This window comes from Giraffa tippelskirchi, chromosome 10 (assembly GCF_054371585.1).
Source record: "Giraffa tippelskirchi isolate mGirTip1 chromosome 10, T2T-mGirTip1v1.2.pri, whole genome shotgun sequence".
NCBI classification, from domain to species: Eukaryota; Metazoa; Chordata; class Mammalia; order Artiodactyla; family Giraffidae; genus Giraffa; species Giraffa tippelskirchi.
Genome location: NC_137284.1, coordinates 131,097,335 through 131,122,076, shown reverse-complemented (window position 1 = coordinate 131,122,076; position 24,742 = coordinate 131,097,335). Strand labels below are relative to the sequence as shown.

General features: G+C 39.9%; 1 protein-coding gene across 19 annotated transcripts in view; it reads left to right on the top strand.

The window, feature by feature from the left end:
• CADPS2 (calcium dependent secretion activator 2) overlaps positions 1-24,742 on the top strand; it is a 535,874-nt gene that overhangs the window by 188,711 nt on the left and 322,421 nt on the right. For all 19 annotated transcript variants that reach the window (XR_014066703.1, XR_014066704.1, XM_081534079.1 and 16 more), the window contains exon 3: positions 8,428-8,760. Coding sequence is in view for 17 of the 19 variants with exons in the window: in XM_081534079.1 (XP_081390205.1) it covers positions 8,428-8,760 (333 nt within the window). In the remaining 2 variants the exon portion in view is untranslated. The remainder of the gene's footprint in view (positions 1-8,427; positions 8,761-24,742) is intronic.

The window sequence follows — 24,742 nt, the reverse complement described above, 5'->3', positions numbered from 1 at the left end:
ATTAGGACTACAGGGACCTCATTATTTTCTTCAAAATTTGCCTATCAAATGGTACCATACCGTACAGAGGCTTTTTAAAGGTGCGGTTCTAATGAAGTTCATAGTCTAAGCAGGAGAGAGATACAATGATGCTGTACGGAATTTGCTCACTAGAGGACAGGTATGTTTCCTACCTTCAGAGAGAATGGACAGCGCTAAGAAGGCCCAGAATGAACATGTGGCATAAACTGTGGACAGCATCACAGAGGAGGAGAGAAGGACAGGAGTATATTCTGCCTGATTCTCTTCATTCTGTCTGTTCCTTACTTTCTCCCCTTCAGTTTAATGAGCCATAAGTTGATAAATCATCACATTTGATTGCATGGTCTAGGCTTAAATTTTCACTCCTCTGTAGTTTGGCTGTGTGACCTCAGACAATTGTCTTTACCTCTCTGTGCTTTAGTTTCTTACCTTTAAAATAGATATCACCACCTACTTTATGTTTGAAAGTTAATATAGGAATAAGTTTCAGCTGTTTTCAAATGCAGTCTTTCTCATGTGACTCCCTGACTTAACCATTTGGATGGCATTCCATGCTCTGGGGATAAAGACTAGACACCTTTTGAGGACTTATAAAGCCGGTCCCTTCTCTCGTCACTGTAGATTCATTCCCTTCACCAAAGCCCACTGAGACCAGCTGTGTCCCACTCACCCCACTGTCCCTTGGTCTTCATCCCTCATTCACCTCCTCAGCGAAGCTCTGTGACTTCGTCAGACAGATTCACAGGCTTGCTACAAACTCGCATCGTGCCAAAAATATTCAGTTCCCAGTAACATTCATCAGCCCACAGTCATTTTAGTTTCTGTAGTTTGTTTCTTCCACTATAAGTTCTGTGAAGGCAGCAAACCTATACCATTTTGCTCACCAGTAAATCCCCAGCACTGAGCACATTGCCCAGCATGGAGTATGTTTTGTTAAATATTTATGGAACAGATGGATGTACTATTAGGGTGGAGACTGTTAGACGTTAAACAAGTATTTTTCTTTATTGGAACAGAAAGTATGTTCTTGGGAGCAGTGGAAGAGAATGCTGGAAAGATAGGTTGAGGGACACTTGGATGGATGGTACTCCTGAAATTATATAGTGCCAACAGGGAATAATCTGTCAACTAGCTTTAAGCATGAGAAGTGACCTGATAAGAAATAATGGAATTAATGCTGGAAAACTGGGAATTATTTGATATCTAGTAAAATCAAATTCATCCCTGTTACAAAACAAATTGATCATGTATTTGATAACACCTGAAAAATAGTTTAAGAAAGGGTTTATCCATGGGCCACATAGGTTATTGAAATTATTAGACAATGTGTTCTTTGTCATCATTAAGGAGAAAAAGGCATCTCTTGTAAGTGGGGCTCTTGTTCTTTCTCAGTGTTTTCCTGGCGGAACACATGTTGGCAGCCTTCCCAGGAACCATCTCATAGATAGCCACAGTGATTTGGCAAGCAGATAATGTTTTTTTCATCATTATACAATCCTTTTGAATCAAGAAGCAATGCATGTTTCAGATCAAAAGCAATATGTGAACAATAAGTACTTTTGTAAAAAAAAAAAAAAAGTGTATTTGAAGTTTTATTTGGACAGCTGAGCAGACTTAGCCTTTGCAGACATAGCTGCTTATTGCAGTCACCACACTTCAATTTTGTTGTTGGTTCCCCATGACTTGAAGATAGTAACTTCTGTGGTCTATAAACTTAGCAGGTGAGTGGGAAGGGTGGCAGTTGGTGGTAATCAGAGGACCCACGTACAAGTTAAAAGTCCCTAAGATGTGGAGAAAGGTAGCATGCGTACTATGTTAGTTTTCTGATGTCAGGACTGTCACACCTCCACCCCCACCCCACCGTGCTGAACTGGTGTGTTCAGTGGCTTTTTCAGAAGGAGGTCAGTGGTTGGTAATTCCATAAGTGTTGGCCAGCACCCAGCATACTATATGGCTCTTGGGGTGAACCCTTGGTGGGAGGAGAAGGGGTACAGTGGGGTGGAAGAGTGGGAAAGAAGACAAAGCAAAGGGATATTGCTTTTAAATTCCAAAGGTGGGATTCAATCTCTAGGCTCCCAGTAACTTTGCGATCTTCTGCTAGTCACTTCTCTGCCTACCCACTTGATCTGTCAAAGAGACTGATAATGAAATAAGGCACAGGGATGATGAGGATGAAAGGAGATAATATACGAAGAGTTCCGGGGAGATACAATCTGCTTATCAATGGGTGTGTTGGTAAACTAAATTCCTGAAGCCACTTCTGTGCCAGGATAGCCCCCGGTTACATGTTCTTCAGACAGAATTTCCTTAGAGACGAAGGCATCCTAGACACAGAGACGAGCATCTGGGACTAGCCTTGGCACAGGGTCACACTTTACCTGCCTTTTACTTGATAAGTGTTATTATGAAAGGATGCAGGAATCAAGATAGTTGCAACCTAATGAGACTAAACCTATCATTGTTACAGTTTCATAACTTACAACATCTGGAAAATTTAAAACGGTCATTTCTGCAAAAACTGCACAGGTTGAGAATTAGACAATAGTATGGTTTTTAGACAGCATACATCTTATTTTTCTCACTGAACTGGTTCTCTGTGACACCGCTTATTGTGCCTCTTTCCCTGAGATGTCTTTCCTTCTCCCATCATATGGACAGAGTCCATTTCCTATACTTCTTTCTTCTGTAAACATAACTGAAACTCAGTAAACCATACTGGTTAATTATTTAAATTATACAGTTGCATGGAGGGGAAAGATTGAATTATTAGTTTAACCATCCAAACTGTTTATTCCCCCTCATTCTCTGATTTGGTGGATACTCTCTAAGTGCTTGCCCTGGTGTTGGGTTGGCCAAAAAGTAAGAGTTTATGGGAAAACCTGAATTAACTTTTTGGCCAACCCAGTACTAAGTGCCACAAATACAATGGTGAGTGAAACTGTATTTGGTTTCATGGAACTCAGCCTCATGTGAGTAAAACGTAATAGAATTTACAATTAAATATTACAATTACAAAGTGACTTTGAAGGAAAAGGAAAGGGCGCTAGGATTGCATACAAACAATATAGGCTATGGATGATTCAAGGCATTAGTGGGGATCTGGAGAGCTCCTCAGAGGTAACTTGGGGGTTGTGAGATGGATAGTGTGAGGAGTTTGAAGGAAAGATGGTGGAGGCAGGGTATGGAGACTGAGTGACAGCCATTTGCAGTGAAGCCAGAGTGGTAGGTAGTTTGGGACCAGTTGAAGTGTAGGACCTCAAAGGCCTTGCTGATGAGTTTTGGTAGAAAGTCAGAGAAGAATTTTTAAGCTGGAGAAGAATTTAAATGATCAGACTAAAAATATATATATTTTTAAATGTAACAGTGAAGAGCACAACTTGGGGAAAATCAGAGTAGAGTGGCTGTCGGGAAAATTTCCAAGGCAGGAAGGCCAATTAAAAGGCAGCTATTCTTAGTCTCAGTGAGAGGCATGAGGAGGTGAGGAGGGATTTTAGAGGGATTTGGGGGTGGGTAGGATCAGCAGGGTTCAGTGAGAAGGTGTATGTTGGGAAATAAACATGGAGGAGATGTGGAGTTAAGAATGGTTTCCAGGTCTCTCCAGAAGGGAGGGAGCTATTGATACTCACTGAATCAGACGGGCAGAAGGCTGAGCAAATAATGGGAAAAGTCATGAATCCCATTCAAAGTTTGTTAGGGGTGTCAGTGGGATGTGTTGGGAGAGCTCATGAGTCTCTCGTGAAGTTGCCATCAAGCTGTCCACTGAGACCACACTTACCCTGTGGCTCAACTGGGCTAAAGAATCTGTTTTCCAGCCCACCCCCTTGGTTCTGGGCTGCCTGCAGAGGACTACTAGATGGAGAGCCGAAGAGCAGCTTACATCCACCCCGAAGCCCCGCCCTGGGCAAGGATGGGGGCGCGCACGGCAGGCCTCCATACGCTAGTCTCGCAAGTGGCGCCCTTCACTGTCCCCTCACCCAGACCTCACACCGCCCGTGTTTCCTGACGGGTCTCCCTCACCGCCTGCATGTCATTGCCCAGTTTCAGCTTTTTCCCTTCCTCGCATTTTCCTTTTTACCCACGTTTTCTAGAAAGACAGCTTACATTTGCTGTCTTAACTTGGTTACAAGGTGTCGTCTCCTGCTGCAGATCACTCCCTACTCTCGACCTGCCTTCTCTGCCACAGGTGACTTGACGGTGGTAGAGACAAACTTCTGCCGGTCCTGTGGTACTTGATTCTCTCTCTCTCAGAACTGTCTCCTCTCCTGGCTGCTAATGTGTCATATTTTTTTTTTTCCCGTCTTTTTCTGTGACACTACCCACCTCCCCCTGGATCCCATTCTTCTGTCAACTTACTAAATGTAGGTATTTCAGAGAGTTTTGTTCCATACTCTGGTACTGTTTTATTTGGCTTTCAAAGCTGGACGTTATCAAAACTGAACTAATAATCGATGACCGCGCCCCCCCATCTACCCACCACCATTTGCAACCCCTCCCCTCCACATGTTCTGTATTCTTCAATTATCTGTGGCTAGTGGAATCCAGAAACCCCAGTAAAAACTGAATCGTCCTGTTCTCCATGCCTTTCCGCGTCCTAGAACTCATCACGATGTGTTAATTGTCTCCCTTCAGCCTCTCTCTCTAGCCCATGATGCTTGCCCTAGATCAAGGCCTTAGTGCTTTTTGCCTCGTCTCCTGTGCTCTCTGGTAGCTGATCCCAGTCTCTGTTCTGGCTGATTGTCACCACCAGTTGTTTGTCTAAACCGTGCTTCTCAGTGTTTCAGCAACGAGGTTACCCAGCCATCATCCTGACCCTCCAGCAGAGCTCAGATTCCTGGCTTGGCACAAACTGCATTCGGCCATCTGGTCTCTGTTGGTCTGATTGGCACAACTTTTGCTCCCTTCACCCTTATATTTAACGTTCCTGAAGTATAAAAATTCTTATATTTCCCTCAAAAGGTCCTGTGGTTTTATACTTCTTTGCTTTTTCTGAAATGTATTTTCTTCTCCCTTTTCTCCTTACATTCAGATCACAGGCCCTTTGTCTCTGTCCTGTTTTTCCCTCCTAACTCCCTTTTCTTTCTCTCCCTCTGCATCACTCTAGTCCTCTAGGTTTCTGCGTGTCCTCTCTCTCTCAGGTGGTTTGAGCTATTTGAGAGCAAGGTCTTTGGTTCAACTTGTCTTTGTGTCCCCAACTCTTAGCAAAATGCCTGACACATTGTTACCACTAAGGAAATGTTGATTCAGTAACATGAAATTGGATTGAGTCAGTGTGAGTGTAGGTATGGTTTTATAGGGGAAATTAAGACTCTATAAACCTACGTTCGTCAGTGCCCTTGCTTCAGAAACACTGTTTGGTGACTTGGTAGAATTTAGTACTAACTGTTAAGCAGAAGAGATTGGAAAAAAAAAAAAACAACTGAAACCCCTGCCAGCTAAAAGCATTAGATATCAAAGTAATTAAATGTTTTTCTGAGGCCAGTCATAAGGTATTTATGTTGTACTTTAAAAATATCTTGCCATTCCAGCTTTATATGATTACTACATTTTTAAAAATTGTTTCGATTTCAAATGTCTTCCCCTTAGAAGTAGTCTTCCATGTAACATTTCAGTATTTCTGTATCATGGTGCAATCTGGAAACAAAAACCACACAATAATTGAACAGGAAAATGTATTATAGACAATGAGAGATTTGCTACAGTGGGTAAAGAAAATGCAAGAATATAGGAGTAGCAGACACAGGGAGGAGGGCCCCCAAGAAAGCAACAGATCTGGAGGAGGGTCCCATTCCCTTCATCCTAAAGGCTGGGGGCCACATCTCACTGGAGAAGATGTGGTGTGTCCTACACAGACATTCACCGCCGTGTTGTACAGTGGGACCCACGGAAGTCTGCCTTCTGCAGTGCCACACCGCGCAGCTGCCCAGGAGCTTGCCAGTGGGAGGAGTGCCTCTCTAAGCCAGCCTTGGGGTCTGCAGAGAAGCTGCCCCAGGGATGGTACCGTGTGCCTGTAAGTAGATGAAAAGAATTAAGAACTAGAGCCCTCTTCCTCCAGTGTCCCTCCAGCATCCTCTAAAATTGTGCCAGCTGCCAGAGGCAGGGCCATGGAAGGCCAGACTGGAAAGCAGTGGGTTGACACTAGCGGTGCAGTTAGATGAGGAGGAGAAAAGAGATGGAGACACCTCGGTGTATTTAGATGTATAATAGTTAAAGGCATTTTTAGGTAAAATATACTATTATGTATCTTAATTTCATTTTCCTTGATCTAAATAAATGCACTCGTCTTATACCTGTGGCTTAAGAATGAACTGTAATTGAGCCACAGCTGGTTAAAAAACAAAAGGAAACATTGTGTATATGTGTCATATGTTTGCCTGCTATAAAATTCACAACCCTTATAAGCTGTTGTTCAGTTGCTCAGTCATGTCCGACTCTTTGCGACTCTGTGGACTGCAGCATGCCAGGCTTCCCTGTCCTTCATCATCTCCCAGAGTTTGCTCAAACTCATGTCCATTGAGTCGGTGATTCCGTCCAACCATCTCGTCCTCTGTTGTCCGCTTCTTCTCCTACCTTCAATCTTTCCCAGCATCAGGGTCTTTCCTAAAGAGTTGGCTCTGCACATCACGTGGCCAAAGTATTGGGAGTTTCAGCTTCAGTATCAGTCTTTCCAATGAATATTCAGGATTGTTTTCCTTTAGGATGGACTGGTTTGATCTTGAAGTCCAAGGGACTCACAAGAGTCTTCTCCAACACCACAGTTCAAAAGCATCAGTTCTTTGGCACTCAGCCTTCTTTATAGTCCAACTCTCACATCCATACATGACTACTGGAAAAACCATAGCTTTGACTAGACAGATCTTTGTTGGCAAAGTAATGTCTCTGCTTTTTAATATGCTGTCTAGTTTTGTCATAGCTTTACTTCCAAGGAGCAAGCTACTTTTAATTTCATGGCTGCAGTCACTGTCTGCAGTGATTTTGGAGCCCAAGAAAATAAAACCTGTCATTGTTTCTACTTTTTCCCCATCTATTTGCCATGAAGTGATGGGACCAGCTGCCATGATCTTAGTGTTTTGAATATTGAGTTTTAAGCAAGCTTTTTCACTCTTCTCTTTCACCCTTACCAAGAGGCTCTTTAGTTCCTCTTCACTTTCTGCCATAAGTTAGTAAGTTAGTCAACCAAAATATTCAAGTCAGGAATCTCCCCTGGCCAATGAATAAATATAGAAGACAGCCTTTTGTACGAATGGTCTGAAAAAGGGAGAAATCAAGTGCGGACAAGGTTTAGGACATGGTAGCTCAGATGGCAGTCATTGGGGCTGCTTTGCATGGACAGTGTGTGCTGTTGGCCCGTATGCAGACAGACATGGTAGTAGCAGAGAACGGAGTGGGGTCTTGATTTAGGAGCACCTCGGTATCCTGAGTCAGTTCTTAGGAAAATGATTGATATTAACTTGTGTTCCAGAAGTCTTAGCAATAGATGGAACTCATGGGGGCTATGTTAAATAGTCCTGCAGGCTCTTTGGAATAATTTTTTGTTATTATGGGAAGAAAACAGGAATAAAATCAGTCTCATGTGACCTATAGAGGATTCATAGGAATATTAATGACAGAATTAATGTTTCGTGAATCCTGACTGATGTTTGTTGATAGTTGGGTCTTTGACTTAGAAGAAAGGAGAGATTTGAGACCAAGTCTGATGTCTCCCACACAGGATGACCTTACTGCTTGTCACCCATCTCCTCCTACCCATTTCACCAGTGTCTCTCTCCCTAGTTGTCATTGTGTATATTTTATTTCTTACCTGGCATTCGTGGACAGCTAGAATTTTCTTAGATTTTGCTTTTCCATCGTGGATTCTTCACAGCTGTGAGAAGTGTATGAGAAGTTGGGGAGCTGTGAAGTCATGGATGGGAACAGGTGTACCCCACCCCAAGCTGTGCAGGAGATGTGATTAGTACCTGGAGGATATTGACTTAGATACTAGACTTACCACACTGTTGGCTTTCAGTTTCTCAAACCTTCTCCTTACTGAAGAACTACTCAGAACTCCCAAGTACAGATAGAGAAGCTGGGTCATCTCTCCAATTACCTTCTCAATCAACCCTTAAGGGTATCAGTTGCAGAGATCCCCCCACATGACCTTCATGTGGGGAGTATGTCGGTCAAGGATGGATCATCTTAGGAGGTCCTCAAAACTCATTGTTTTTTCTCCTAAACATTTCAGCATTTTAAGAGAGATGATTTGGATCCTCCATTTTGTCGCTAGTTAGCATGTTTTACAAAACATTTGAACCACTGAAGAATGTTCAGTGGCATAACTCTTGGATTGCTAAAAGCAGTTGGTGTTAGTGGCCCTACCTAATTGTAAGTGGGTTTTTATTTTTTATTTATTTTTTGTTTTGTTTTCAGGTTTTTCTGAAGAGTGATCGAGTGGCCAGAATGGTTCAGAGTGGAGGATGTTCTGCCAATGACTTCAGAGAGGTATTTAAGAAAAACATAGAAAAACGTGTGCGGAGTTTGCCAGAAATTGACGGCTTGAGCAAAGAGACAGTGCTGAGTTCCTGGATAGCCAAGTATGATGCCATTTACAGGGGCGAAGAGGACTTGTGTAAACCGCCAAACAGAATGGCCCTGAGCGCTGTGTCTGAACTTATTCTGAGCAAGGAACAACTCTATGAAATGTTTCAGCAGATTTTGGGGATTAAAAAACTAGAACACCAGCTTCTTTATAATGCATGTCAGGTAAGTGATTATGCTATTTCCTATTCGGCTGTCTGACTCAGAAAATGAATACCAAGTGTTTGCAAGCTTATAAAGAGATAATTTACGTTCTCTCATCACTTTGTTTGAAAATTTGAGTGAAACTGAATTTTAATAAGTCAGACAATGACATTTGGAAGAAGCTTTACAGAATTATTTGATAAGAGAAGAAGAATATCTGTGCATTTTATTCAACAAGTACTTGTTCGCATGTGCCCTATCTTAGACCATCAGATTTGTACTTATTGGGTATAGATGGGGCATGCCCTGAATAGTAAAGTGAAAATCATTTGTTATCTGAAGAAGCTTGGCAATTTATAATAAATAGGTATTCCTCACTGCAAAATAATTTTTCATAAAGATATGATACTCATCTTCAGAGTTTTATGGCAGTGACTGAAATTTCAAAATTTTCCTTCCTTAACCCAGCCAGATAGAATGAATTGAAGAAGGTTACGAAATTTCATAATTTAGTAGTGACAGAGTAAATAATATATTTCCTTTTCAGTTGTTATTTTAATCATGCATATCAAAAATTTAATAAAATGTCAGGTTCCATGTCTTTCATCTTTAGAGTCTATGATTTGTCTAAATGTATGCCTTCCATAGTTGTATTTTGTTAGTGTTCTTGCCTGGAGAATCCTAGGGACGGCGGAGCCTGGTGAGCTGCCGTCTATGGGGTCGCACAGAGTTGGACACGACTGAAGCGACTTAGCATAGCATAGCATAGCACAAATGATTGAACTGTGCCCTAATAAACAATGTAAATTGATAAAATTCTGGCATTTTAAAATTTGTGTGTTCATTAACAGTGATACTTCTATAATGTACATCTGTTTACATTTATTTTAAATCTTTTTGCAAATCTACTTCTCAATTTCTGTATTCTATATGTATCATTTACTTTGCATTACTAATTTGTGAATCATTTCCAGTGAATAAATTAGCAGAGTTAATTAATAGCCAAGCAATGTGGAACCTTAACCCTGTGAACAATTCATGCATTCACTATAATTGTTTTCACTGTGTTATTAAACCAGGTGGTGGTTTTGATAATATTGGAGGATGCCTGTAAAGCTAAAATCTTCCATTGTAAAAGAAACACAACTGGGACTTTGTATTTTTAATGAGATAGTAACTCACTTGTATAGTTAAATATTGATGAACATCATTTATTAGTAAGATTCAGCTTTAGACATTCAGTAGATGTTTACCAACTATTCGTCAAAAACTTTGTTAGGTGTTGGGGAAACCAACCTAAACCAAATAAAATATTTGTTCTCTATATACTGAAGTCTTAATAGAGCAGATAGGCCTCTAAAATCCATTATTTCAAATTCTTTTACATTTATCCTGAACTTTACAGGGTCATTACATAAATTCCTGTGGACCTGTGAGTTTAAATTAATTCAAGATGTGTTAAATTTAATCTTTTGCTTACTTTTAAAGATGACTTCTACAGTAAGGGTTTTTTTGACTTTTGACCCCCTGGTTTCTGTCCTCTATGGTTTGGAACATACTTCTAGTTTAAATCTCCATCTATAATAATGCATTTATTTTTTACCTTCAGTTCTATCTGTATTTAACCTCTTGTATCTTGATGCTTTTTAGGTTCATACACATTTAGCATTTTATGTCTTTTTGTGGAATTAACCTCTTCATATAAACTCTAGTTTTGTCCTTGATAATCTTTTTTCTTTTTTCCAAAGTCTGCTTTGTCTCAAACTCATATGGCTTCTTCAGCTTTCTTTTTTAAAAACTTTTATTGGAGTATAGTTGCTTTACAGTGTTGTGTTAGTTTCTGCTATACAGCAAAGTGAATCAGTTATATGTGTACATATCCCTTCTTTTTTAATTTCCTTCCCGTTTAAGTCACCACAGAGCACTGACTAGAGTTCTCTGTGCTCTACAGTAGGTTCTCATTAGTTGTATATTTTATGCATAGTAGTGTACACTTGTCAGTCCCAATCTCCCAGTTCATCCCACCCCCCAACTTCCCCCTTTGGTATCCATAAGTTTGTTTTCTACATCTGTGAATCTTCCTTCTATTTTACAAGAAACTTCATGTGTACCATTTTTCTAGATTCCACATATAAACAATATTATACAATTTTTTTTTTTCCTGACACTTCACTCTTTTTGACAGTCTCTAGGTCCATCCACGTCTCTGCAGCTGGCACAGTTTCATTCCTTCTCATGGCTGAGTATACTTTACCTTTCTTTTGATTAAGGTTAGCATGATGTATCTTTTTCCACCTGTTTACTTTTGACCTATCTGATCCTTTGTTTAAAGTGAATTTCTTGTAAACAGCACATGTTACTTCTTGTTTTTGTTTTAATTGGGTCTGACAATCTGTCTTATAATGGGTGTGTTTCGACCATTGTATTTAAAGTGATGGAATTGGATCAAATTCCAGTCTTTGTAAGTGTTGGCACTTTTTTATGTTTGTTCTTTGTCTCCACTCCTTTTTGTTGCCTTCTCTAATTTTAACTGGATTTTTGTGTTGTTCCATTTTATAGCCTATTTTGATGTACTGCCTATCTTTTAAAAGTGTCTTTTAGTGATTGCCCTTGGTCTTACAATATGCATTTTAACGTAATGTAAGCTCATCTTCAAAGAACACTATAGGGCTTCCAGTGCAGTAGAGCTCTCGCATAGTAGAGAATTTTCAGTTCCTCACTCCCATCCCTTGTGAAATTTCTGTCATTTATTTCACTTATAATATGTTCTATTCACCCAGCATATGATTACTACTATTGCTTTTAACAGGTAACTTTTAGATCAACTAAGAATAATAAAAATAAAAGATACACACATATATAATTTCACCTTCATTTATTCCTCCTCTGACACTTTGCTTTCTTCATGTATAAGTTTCTGACCTGCATCATTTTCCTTATCTGAAAAACTTAACATTTCTTGAAAGGCATGACTACTGATAATGAATTCACCCAGTTTTTGTTTTTTTGATGAAGTCTCTTCCTCCTTTATGTTTAAAGGCTAATTTCCCTAGATATAGACTTATCAGCTTTTTTTTTTTCTTTTAACACTCAAGATTATACTCCATTGTCTTGCTTGTGTGGTTTCTGAGAAATTTGATCAAGCTCTTATACTTGATTCTAAGTAAGATGTTTTGTTTTTGTGTTTCTGTTTGTTTTTGTCCTCTGGCTTCCTTTAATATTTTCTCCCTGTCTTAGTTTTTTGTAGTTTGAATATGATATGCCTGCCTAGGTATGAGTTTTTTGATATTTTTCTTGCTTGGTGTCTTTTTCAGCTTTCTGAATGTGAGGGTTGGTGTCTGTCATTAAATTTGGAAACTTCTCATCCATTATTACTTCAGATATTCCTTATATCCTATCTTTACCTTATCTTGCTAGTATTTTAGGTATCTTTTTCTATGTCTAGTTATGTTACTCTTCATAGTTCTGAAATGTTCTGTTTTGTGTGTGTGTGTGTGTGTTTTCATTTTTTGTTTGCTTTTTAGTTCTTTTTCTCTTTACATTTCAGAGAGGAAAGTTTCAGCTGACCTTCAGGTTTGCTGATTGTTCCTTCAGAAGTCTGATTCTAAAGAAGGAATCAGCAGGTTTACTGATAAGCCCATGGAAGGCATTCTGTCAGTGATTTTGTTTTCTAGCATTTCCTTTTGACTCTTTTCTTAGAGTTTCCATCTCCCTACTTATATTACTCAGCTGTTCTTGGCATGGTTTCAACTTTTTCCATTAGAGCCTTTAATATATCAACAGTTACTTAAATTCCTTGTTTGTTAACTACATCTGTGTCACACCTTAATCTGGTTTGGAGGCACGATTTATCTCCACAGACTGTTCTTTTTTCTTTTTTGTCTTTTGACATGCTTTGTAACATTTTGTTGAAAGCCAGAAAATGATGTATCAGGTAATAAAAGCTGCGATATATTTGCCTTTATGTCAGCACTTATGTTAGTCTGACTGGGAGGTTGGTTGAGTTTAATGTTTGTTGTAGCCACAAGTACAAGAAGCTTTAAATTCTTCTAGTGTCCTTGTCTTTGTCTCTTGTCTTGACTTGGTCTTCCCTGAGTATTCCTCTTCAGCGTGTACCTTGAAGCTCTTTTAGCCATGGTCAGCTGTTATTCTGTAGCCACTGGTGGTGTGGTAAGGTGTTGGGGAGAAGGGAGTGTGTTCGTTCTACAATTTGATAAATTCTCAGTCTTTCAGAGGACCTATGTCACAAGAAAAGACCTTGATTCTGGGAAAGATTGAAGGCAAAAAAAGGAAGGGGGCAACAGAGGATGAGATAGTTGGATAGCATCACCGACTCAACGGATATGAATTTGAGGCAACTCCGGGGAATAGAGGAGGATAGAGGAGCCTGGTGGGCTGCAGTACGTGGGGTCTCAAAGAGTTAGACCCAACTTAGGGACTGAACAACAGCAACAGTATCTCAGGCAGTAACCTTCGCAGATGTTTCTATCCTTTGTCCATGAATATTGCTTTTCCTCTTTATCTACATCTCTTTATCTCCTTCCCTAGCTAAAGCATCCCTATGTATTTCCTTGATATCTTGACCCTGTTCACACTGGGTTTTTTGTTATTATTATTTCCTATAGACATGACAGAAAGACTGCAGTGGACTACAGAGGGCAGCCTCCTCCTCCTCTAGCTGGGATTTGTTTTTCCATGTTTTCTTCTAGCCAAGTCTTTCCCCCTTTGTTAGGGAGAAGAATCAGGGAGGTATAACAATGGCTTTTCTTCCCCTCTCCCTGCCAGGTCCACCTGAGAAAACTTCTTGGATCCTTACCATGAGAATTTGATGAGGTTACTGGAAAAAAGCCCAGGAAAGCGTAGAAGCTCCCTTTTGGTTACAACCCCAGGAGTTTCTCACTCTAGGCCCTCAGCTTCTAGTAATTTGCCCCAAATTACTAGTCAGATAAATGATTCTATATTTCTGGCATCCACTGACTTCTGCTCCAAATGTAGTATCTCTCTGTTTTGCCTGTGTTTCCAGATTTTGGGTTAGTGGTTTGCCCTGAAACCTCAGTTCTCTGATAAGTGAAGAAAAGTCATTGATTTTCAGCTTGTCCAACTCTTATTGTAAGGACAAGAGGGATGACTTCTTCCAAGCTCTTTACATGTCTGAACTGAAACTGGAGTTCTCTTCGGTTCTAAGATTTGAAAGAAAAGCTTAAAGATTTTTTGATTGACTTAAATTACAAAAATACTCATACATAAGCAAAGAGCTTTCCTTTGGAATAACAATCACTTTTCAGAAATGAGGAAAATGGATTGTTGAGAAAAACAGCTGAGATTCTTTTTTTTCCTCTCAAGAACCAATCTATCTTATCTGTTCCTTTGTTGTCTTTCAACAGAATTTAAAAAAGAAAAGATTATAGAAACCACAGAAAATAACCTGCCCAGTATAGGAAAGGAATGATGTGAGGAGAGAAATCCAAAGAGCAGGGCTTGGAGGAGCAGAGAGGGTCTAAAGCTAGCAGAGTGGCCAGCACCTGGCTCCAGGTATACGTTGGTGGAATTTTCTCCACTTTCCCTGGGTCTTAAGAAAGGCTCTGAGGCTCTTGCTAAGTGTAACACTCTTGCTTCTGTATTTATTTACCCTTGTCTGACCCCTTGTGTTTGCCAACAACATCCTCCTCGTTGTTGTTGTTCAGTCTCTCAGTCATGTCCAATTCTTTGTGACCCCATGGACTGCAGCATGCCAGGCTTCCCTGACCTTCACCATCTCCCCGAGTTTGCTCAAGTTCATGTCCATTAGGTCAGTAATGCTCCTAGGAGTGCCCTCCTAGGAGATCTCAAAGATGTGTTGTTGCTTCAGGGTGTGAAGCTCAGGATAGGAAGCTGTTCTGCTAGGACATGCAGGAAGTCTACAGCCAGACAGCCCCTGGGGACTTGGGAAGGAAGCGATATGAATGAGGAGACAGCAGCTGGCAAGAACCTCATGTGGTTTTGTAACCCTTGTCCCAGAGCCCTGGGAATCGCATCTAGAATGGAAAAACAGGAAGTCATCTTCTGAAAAAGCATAGGTGTTTCTATGACTTCCAGTCAAAGCCAAGAACTTAATAAATTCAGAATGAAGGCATCAAAGAAACTCTTAAAGCACTAATTTAGAAGATAGCACATATCACAATTAAGTTATGAAACCAGGGATAATCAAAAGAAAAAGTATTTACATGGTATCAGAAATAAAACATAAGAACAACCCACGTATGACATAGATGAGTGATTGTGCTATTAAAACTGTCAGATTTTGGATTCTTTGGTTTGAGAATATCGTGTTTGCATTGGAGCACAAAATGCTAAGGAAAAAAGATGGAAAAGAGCACAAAGTGTGCATTCAGCAATGAGCAGCATTACAATACCACAGTCGGACACCATTAGCCTTCATTTACTTGAATCAGGGTATTAAAGTAACAAGGGTGAAAGAAGCTCAATCTGTCAGTAGAAGGTTTAATTTCAGGGTAACTCTAAGCAAATGCAGTGGACTTCAAGTAAATACAGTTACACTTTTGGGAAAATGAAGCTAGTTGATATTAAAGCTATGTTTTATAGTCTTGGGTATAATTTTTATCTTTTTAATCACCTATTTTTGAATTAAAATACTGTTGCCTAAGTGGTACCAGTAATGAATCAGCTGCCTTTCTTTGAACGGAAATGAAATGCTTTTTAAAGATTATATAAAAATATGACAAAGGATGGTACGGTTTGTTCAGATCAATTAGTTAACCCATTCCGTGTAATCCTGTAGGGAATAGAGATGGGAGCATAGATGTGAGATCTGGTTATTTGCTAGCTTTGATTTAAAAAAAAGAAAAGCACTGCTGTACATGCCTCAGTGATGTGGTAAGTCCCTGATACACCTCCTCGAGGTTGAAGATGCCACTTTGGGGTGGACTGTGTAATCTTCAGGTGTGTCATGAAAGAGGGTCAGGAGGTCAAGAAGATGCTATGTAATCTGGGGGAGGGAGGAACATGTGCAGGTATGGAGATATAAGCAGACCCTGGCACCACGGGGAGCTGCTAGTATAAGGAGGGGTTGGGGCTGTGGTTTAAGGTGATATTAACACTTGTGGGTAAGGCAGTTGTAGATTGCAGAGACACACTCCTGAATGAAAATGAGCAGAGTCTGAGCAGTGGAATACACAGTCCCTGATACAGGCTGTCATTCTCCCTCCTCTGTATTTTAAGAGGATTAATTAACTGAATTTTACAGCCATCTAAATCCTGATCTCTTCTGCCAAAGGCAATCTTCATTAATCTTTCATAATCTCATTCCATTCACTGGAGAATGTCTCACCCATGTTTACCCAAGAGTCAAAGCAAAGTTAACTGAAATCTTCCTCTTTAAATACAATCCCCCACTCCTCCTCCAAATTCCTTATATCCTGCAGACTCTTAAGAACTGTGTTAAGTAATACTCCTGAATTGTTTGGATGTTTGTAAGGAATAAGCAGGAATATTTATGAATAATTAAAAAGTATTGTGTTCAGTCTTATGATTTCCTTTTGCTAAAAATTCTCAGCTTTGGAGATTAAGTGCTCCAGGTCTAGAAATTAAAAAATAAAATAATCAACAGAGGCAGTTGCAATGCCTCTTGCGTCTCCATTGTGAGAGTCTTCTTTTGAAAGTGCAGGAACCATGAGGCATTCTGTTCTGAAGACCCCCTATCAAAGTTGTAAAGGGAAAATAGGGAGAGATGTGCATTCTCAGAGGAAATTGATATCTGCCTTTCACCACTTTCATCTTTTTTCTCCACTAGTAGCACGTGGCTGATAATACATTTTAACATAATTTGTCTACTTTGGCAAAAATAGAAAAGCACATTCTATAGAGACAATTACATTTGATAACAAAAATCATTTGCTAGATAGGAAAATAAAGTTGAGAAAATGACTGTTAGCAAGGTATATCTTTCCTTGTGAGTATAATTTTAAGTCTCAAAATGCTTGAGGGAAATATTCAAGTGAATGCCATTAAATGACAATTGTCATGTTTTAGGAAACAGCAAGAAGCAACTGAAGATCTTGAGACTGATAGGATCTTATAATACCTGACTTTTGAAATCCTGAATTTAATCATTGGAATAGCTATAAAGTTTATATACATATTCACTTTTAAAAGTGAAGGTATCATAATATAAGTTGATGAATCTGATTTCAGTTAAATGAATTGGAGTTTGGTTAATAATATTGAATCAATTTATTCTCTAAAAGTTAAGGTTTAAAAATTGTGAATACCGCTGTGTTATATTCTTAAATCAATTTGTAGCTTTTACCAGTGTTGCTTCATTTGACTTTGTACTATTTTTTTTCTAATCTTTGGCCTCTGTGTAATTGTATACAGTGGCTCAGATGGTAAAGAATCTGCCTGCAATGAGGCAGCTTCAATCCCTGGGTTGGGAAGATCCCCTGGAGAAGGGAACAGCAACCCACTCCATTATTCTTGCCTGCAGAATCCCCATGGACACAGGAGCCTGGCAGGCTATAGTCCACGGAGTCACAAAGAGTCGGGACATGATTGAGTGACTATCACTTTCACTCATGTGTAGAGGAGCTACATAAAAATTTCTAAGTAAGATTTCTCCTAAAATGTTTTAATTTGTTTTTGCTTTGTCCCAAATCTCATCAGATAAAAATATAGGCTGCTATCAGACATTCTGTGCATTATTTTTAGGCTTTTCTTCTTTACCTTGATCTAGCCTATTGAAACTAGGATTTTATTCCAATATTTCCACATTATTTTAAATGATAAGACAACAGAAATCTACAGAGATAAGGCATTTTTATAATAGTAATAGAGAAAAGTGTATTTGCCAGTGCACTCTGACCTGTTTTCATCTATTTATGAATAAAAAATTATATGAATCTACTGTTCCAGGTATAATAATATGAGTGCTATTCTCAGTTTTTCATGGTTAATGAAAATATCCTATCAAAATTAAAATGAAATATATGTGATAAACATATTTCTTTTATACACTCAAAAATGCTTGTTGAATTCCTTCTAAAAATACCAGTTAACAATGAAGATACAAAAATGACAAGATTTTATACTTTCACTCAAGATAAAATGACAAGATTTGATTCTTTTCCTCACAGTGTTAGGTGTGGTCAGGAGACAGGTATGTGAACAAATCATGGTGAATGGTATAATTAATCAGTGTATCTCTGAGGTTATTTATGAGGCAGAATGTGAGCACATGGATGGCAGTATCTTAATTTGCTACTGGACAGTCTGCGTGGATTTCTTTAGTGCTCCTCCCCTCCACATTAGAATGACCTGAGGAGCTTTAAAAACCACTGGATTCCTGGGCCCCACTTCAGACTAAGTGAAACAGCCTGTGGATGTGGGGCCTAGAGTCTGTTTTGTAACAGCTTCCCGTGGGATGGCTGAGACTCAAGGACCCCTGACCTGACAGTTCATTTGAGGACGTCATGCCATGGCCATATCTAACTGTAGAGAAGGCTGGGATACAGTCTAGCTGTGTGCCCAGAAGAAGAAATGATTTGGAAGAATGGAAACTCAGTCATCTTTTGGAGCTTCAGTGAAGGTTCCGAGGAGGACAGTTCCTGAATTTTGGAAGCTGCACAGAAATTTAGCGAGCTGGAGGAAAACGACGTGTACAGAGGCACAAGGAGAATGGAATGGCTTGGTATCTGTGGGGTTTGTGTTTTGCTGAACTAACAGATGGGGCTACAGAATTAGGAAAGGATGTGAATATTAAGGACTTTGTATATGCTAGTTGGAAGAGCTTGGGATTATCACATAATAGGGAACACTGTTGGTCTGTGAGCGAAGAAAATGACAGGAGCGAGTTGGGGTTCTGGAAAGATCGATCACTCTCGTGGTCTAAAGAATGGATTGCCTGTAGCCCATCCCCTGTCTCACCTGACCTGTGGGCATGGCCAGCATTGCTAGAGACAAAAATGGAACACGACCTACATGTTAATCATTCAAGTAGATTTGAGGCTCTCCTTCTTGCCCTACTGTGCTCCTGTTTTCCTCGGTTGGCTTATGAAGTTCCTAGACAACTGGATTTCACTTGGGCATCTCCCTTCATGTTCTCTTGGATCCATACCCTGTATTATGGCTCAGAATCCTACTCTCTTCCCTCACTCGGAGCTTTAACCTGAGTCAGAGCACTCAACCACCTGCTCACCTTAAAAAGAAGGCACGTGTGGATGCTCAATTGTGTCCATCTCTTTGCAACCCCATGGACTGTAGCCTTCCAAGCTCCTCTGTCATGCAATTTTCCAGGCAAGAATACCAGAGAGGGGTGCCATTTCCTCCTCCAGGAGATCTTTCCAACCCAGGAATCAAACACACATTTCCTGCATTGGCAGGCAGATTCTTTACCACTGCACCACCTGAGAAGCCCTTGTCTTAAAAGGGATATGATGAAAGCCCAGGAATTCAAGCAGAAAATGGGACCAACTTGAGTCTATAGTTTAAGACATACTGTTCTCTAGAACTATGGATACCATCTACCTATTCCTCTCCCTCACATTTTATAGAAAAAATAGTATGCTTTAAGGGCTCTCTTCCATTTACTTTGCTAATATTTATCTGATACAGCATTTATATCAACCCTGGTCTAATAGGGGCATCGCTGATTCGGGTTTCTTTCAACATAGTACCCATTCTGTTCAGATACTGATCCAGGCTATCTGTATATGGTGGTCCTTCTTCCTATGGAGCAATGTTGTGGGGTAAAGGCATATGTGGGGAAAAATCAAGCATTCCATTGTGTACCTGATGAAATCAGAATGTTAGTTGTCCACGAAGGTAGGTGGTAGTTGAAGTCTGAAATTTCAACAAGAGATCAGAGCTGGAGATAAAGATTTGTAAATCATTTTGATAAAGGTAGTATTTTAAGTCATGAGACATGATGAAATCATGTTGGTAGAGTTTGGACCTCAAAAAAAAAAGGGGGCCCAGGACAGAGGCCTGCGGACACTAGGATTTAGAGGCTGCACAAAGGGGAAAGAGCCAGCGATGGAGGAGGAAACCAGAAAGGGTGGTGTCAGGAAAAGTCACGGGAAGACATTTCAAGGAGAGTGGTTACCCGTGCCACATGACAGCAAAGTGACCCCTGAGTTTGTCAAGTGGAAGACACTGTTGACAGGGGAAGCTTTTCTAGAGTGTTTGGGAGCAAACCTGATTGGAGTGGATTAAGAGAAGAACCAGGAAGGTAAAAAAGAAGTGTTAACAGGAAAACTTCAGGGAATCAGCTAGCAGTGAAGAATATTAGATAGTCAAGAAATTCCCGCTATCTAGTATATTGAATCATTTTATTAAAAAAAAATTTACTGAGTGCTTGGTATGTGTCAGGCTCATAGCATCAGACTTGACTCTTAGTTGTCTATTGCTTTCAGATTTTTAGAAATATATGGCCCACAGAACCTTGATTTCTTCTGGTAGGTGGTCAGGAAAACTTGTTCTTACAAAGCACTTTTTAAAAAAAAGAAACTTGAAAAAGCTAAAGAAAAGGGATTGATGCATGCTTACAAAGAGTATTCTGTGAATTTAACACTTTTAGCTGATTATTGGGGTCATGATATCCTGAATCCTCTGCTTAAGACCAGAAAGAGATGAAATACCTCCATTTTCCCTAATCACTTTAGATAGAGCAGGACCAGTGGATCATTATCTTAGTAATATTTTCCTTGTGTAATGGGTAACAGTGATTTTTCTAGCTATTAATATTTGTTACAGACTGGTAGAAAGGCCTCTTGTTAAATGTGTAAAAATGATGTCATATCCTATTTGCAGAGTGTTTTCATGATTCTGATGTGAATGTCTCCAGACGAATGGCCTTTATATCTTGTTTTATGAAGCCTCATCAGACATTTGTGAACTTACTATGTACATGGTATGGTACCTAGAGGAACAGTGTTTGAAAAATATAAATAGACTTGCTACCTTGTTTGTTGTTTGAGAAATCAGATGCTGTTAGGACTGTTGCAGTGAAAAGTATTGCAGATTTTTTTTTTTTTTTAATTTCACTATGCTTATTTTGAGTATCACTTTCTTTCACCCTGTTCACATGGATCAGCTCTTCTTTCCACTCTTTCTGTGACAGACTTCTGTATCTGAAACTTCTCAAAATCGGTAGGTTCAAAATGCTGTTTTTTTCTCATCTCAAACCTGGTTCTACTTATGTATATTCATCTTTCCCACTCATAACCAGGAGCCGTTCCTTTTTTACTGCCTTCAGTCCAGACAATAGCCTGGCAGTATTACTTTCTCTCTCGGTTGTATTGTCTGTTCCTGTCTTAATTCCACATCCATCCCCATAGCTGGAAGCTTCAGTACCTCTCTTATGTATCATGATGGTAACCTTTCACTTGCTTCCCTCTTCCGATCCTATGTATCTTTTTGCCAGATTAATATTATTGAAGTGTCATCCTGTTTTCATCATAACCCATGGCTCAGACAGTAAAGAATCTGCCTGCAATGCAGGAGACCCAAGTTCAATCCCCGGATCAGGAAAAACCCCTGGAGAAAGAAATGGCAACCCACTCCAGTATTCTTGCCTGGAGAATCCCATGGACAGAGGACTCTGGTGAACTACAGTCCATGGTGTAACAAAGAGTCGGACATGACTGAGCGACTTTCATTTTTCACCATCCTGTTCTCTTCATGACCCAGCTTTGAATAGGGAAAAAATATGATGGCTGTTAGCAGAATGAGATTCACCCCTTGGCTAACCGTTCAACATCTGTGGTGTTCAGTCTGGCCCCCACCTGGCTTTCTTATAGTCCTTCCCAGGGTCTCCCCCTGTAACTATTCTTTACATACCTCCTGTGCAACGTAAGTCAAGTCACTCCCTGTTCCTTATTAACACCCTGTATTGTCTTGACTTTTCATTTTGTCTCACTTTACTCTTTTCACTAGGAATCCTTCTCCATTCTTGAAAATGCAAGACAAATTCCACTTCCACAAATCCTGCCCTCACTCATTTTTCTTAAATATCACAAGAGATGGGGGAATTCCATGAGGAATATACAGTTCCCTGTCATACTCATGTGTATTAGTGTTAGTTGCTTAGTCCTATCCGACTCTTCGCGACCTCATGGATTGTAGCCTGCCAATCTCCTCAGTCCATGGAATTTTCCAGGCAAGACTACTGGAGTGGGTAGCCATTCCTTTTTCCAGGGGATCTTCCTGACCCAGGGATCAAACCCCGGTCTCCTGCATTATTGGCAGATTCTTTACCGTCTGAGCCACCAGTTTTTGTTCAGTCATTGTTGTGTCTGACTCTTTGCACCCGGTGGACTGCAGCATACCAGGCTTCCCTGTCCTTCACTATCTCCCAGAATTTGTTCAAGCTCGTGTGCATTAAGTTGTGATGCCATCCAACCATCTCATCCTCCGTCTCCCCCTTCTCCTCCTGCCCTCAATCATTCCTAGCATCAGGGTTGTTTCCAATGAATTAGCTTTTCCCGCCAAGTTACCAAAGTATTGGAGTTTCAGCTTCAGCACCATTCCTTCCAGTGAGAATTCAGGTTTGATTTCCTTGCAGTCCAAGGGACTCTCAAGAGTCTTCTCCAACACCACAGTTCAAAAGCATCAGTTCTTCGGTGCTCAGCCTTCTTTATGGTCCAACTCTCACATCCATACATAACTACTGGAAAAACTATAGTTTTGACTAGACAAACTTTGTTGGCAAAGTAATGTTTCTGCTTTTTAAATACACTGTCTAGGTTTATCATATCTTTCTTCCAAGGGGCACATGTCTTTTAATTTCATGGCTACAGTCACCATGTGCAGTGATTTTGGAGCCCAAGAAAATAAAGGCTGTCGCTGTTTCCACTTTTGCCCCATCTATTTGCCATGAAGTGATAGGACTGGATGCCATGATCTTAGTTTTCAAATGCTGAGTTTTAAGCTAGCTTTTCACTGTCAACTTTCAGCCTCATCAAGAGGCTCTTTAGTTCCTCTTTGCTTTCTGCCATTAAAGTGGTGTCATCTGCCTATCTGCTGCCACTGCTGCTGCTAAGTCACTTCAGTCATGTCCGACTCTGTGCGACCCCATAGACAGCAGCCTACCAGGCTCCTCCATCCATGGGATTTTCCATTCAAGAGTACTGGAGTGGGTTGCCATTGCCTTCTCCACTGCCTATCTGAGGTTGTTGATATTTCTCCCTGCAGTCTTGATTCCAGCTTGTGATTCACCCAGCCCAGCATTTTGCATGATAAACTCGGCATATAAGTTAAATGACAGGGTGACAATATACAGTCTTGATGTACTCCTTTCCCAATTTTGAACCAGTCCGTTGTTCCAAGTCCAGTTCTAACTGTTGCCTCTTGACCTGCATACAGGTTTTTCAGTGGCAAGTAAGGTGGTCTGGTATTCCCATCTCTTTAAGAATTTTCCACAGTTTGTTGTGATACACACAATCAAAGGATTTAGCATAGTCAATGAAGCAGAAGTAGATGTTTTTCTGGAATCACGCCCTTTCGATGATCCAATGGATGTTGGCAGTTTGATCTCTGGTTCCTCTGCCTTTTCTAAATCCAGCTTGTACATATGGAAATACTTGGTTTACATACTGTTGAAGCCTGGTTTACAGGATTTTGAGCATGACCTTGCTAGTGTGTGAAATGAGTGCAATCATGTGGTAGTTTGAATATTCTTTGGCATTGTCCTTCTTTGGGATTGGAATGAAAACTGACTTTTTCCAGTCCTGTGAGTTTTCCAGATTTGCTGGCACATGGAGTGAAGCACTTTAACAGCATCATCTTTTAGAATTTGAAATAGCTCAGCTAGAATTCCATCACCTCCACTAGCTTTGTTTGTAGTAATGCTTCCTAAAGTTCACTTGACATCCCACTCCAGGATGACTGGCTCTAGGTGAGTGATCACACCACAGTGGTTATCTGGGGTATTAAGAACTTTTATGTAGTTGGCATTTCTTTTTAATCTCTTCTGCTTCTGTTAGATCCTTGCTGTTTCTGTCCTTTATTGTGGCCATCTGTGCATGAAATGTTCCCTTGGTATCTAATTTTCTTGAAAAGATCTCTTGTCTTTACCATTCTGTTGTTTTCCTGCATTTCTTTGCATTGCTCACTTAAGAATGTTTCCTTATCTCTGAGCCACCAAGGAAGCTGACATAGCCATGCACACCTCTTTTATTGCATTGTAACAACTTGAACATATTAAAATATTTGAATCTTTGTACTGTTAATTTTACTGTAATATTTCATGTATTTCCTGTTGGGGGACTCATGGCAAGTGACCAACAGAGTGTAAGCTGGGGGTGAGGTGTTGGTGAAGGTGTAAGTAGTGCTTATGTTGAACCCTCAGGTCAAACTACAAGAGTCAGACCCTGGCCTTTCCAAGTATTAACTGTGTGACCTTTACCCTAGAAAACTGCTTAAACCTATCTGTGCTTCAGATTTTTCATCATTAAACTGGGATAATGATAAGAACTCTTCCATATGGTTGCTCTGAGGTTTAAATGCAGTAATGTTTACAAATGCTTAGAATAGTTTCTGACATATAGTGCTGTATAAATTTACTCTTATTAGTCCTGATGAGACTAAAGTTATAAACTGCCCTGCAGAGTTCTCTATAATTGCTAATAGTGTCTGTGTTATTTTACTTTGTGCTGAAATCTATTTCATTGTTATTTCATTAATGTGAATGTATATTTACTTATTCTATTGAGGGAAGTGTAGTTAGTAAATAATTGCTTGAAAATGTGAGCTCATGACTTCTGTCTAGAAGATAAAATGTTAATACCAAATGGAATACTAAAGAAAATTTCATGATGTGTAAAAATTTGCAAAGTTATACCTACCATTTTAGAGAATATATATGACTATTCTCTAGGCTATCAAAGTCCTCTAGTTTTTATGTTTGAGGTTAAATTTCTTATGTTCTTACTTTTGAACTTTTTGATCCATTATTTAATATAGTTTAGTTCAGATCACATAGGGCAATTTTATATCTAATTAACTCATTCAT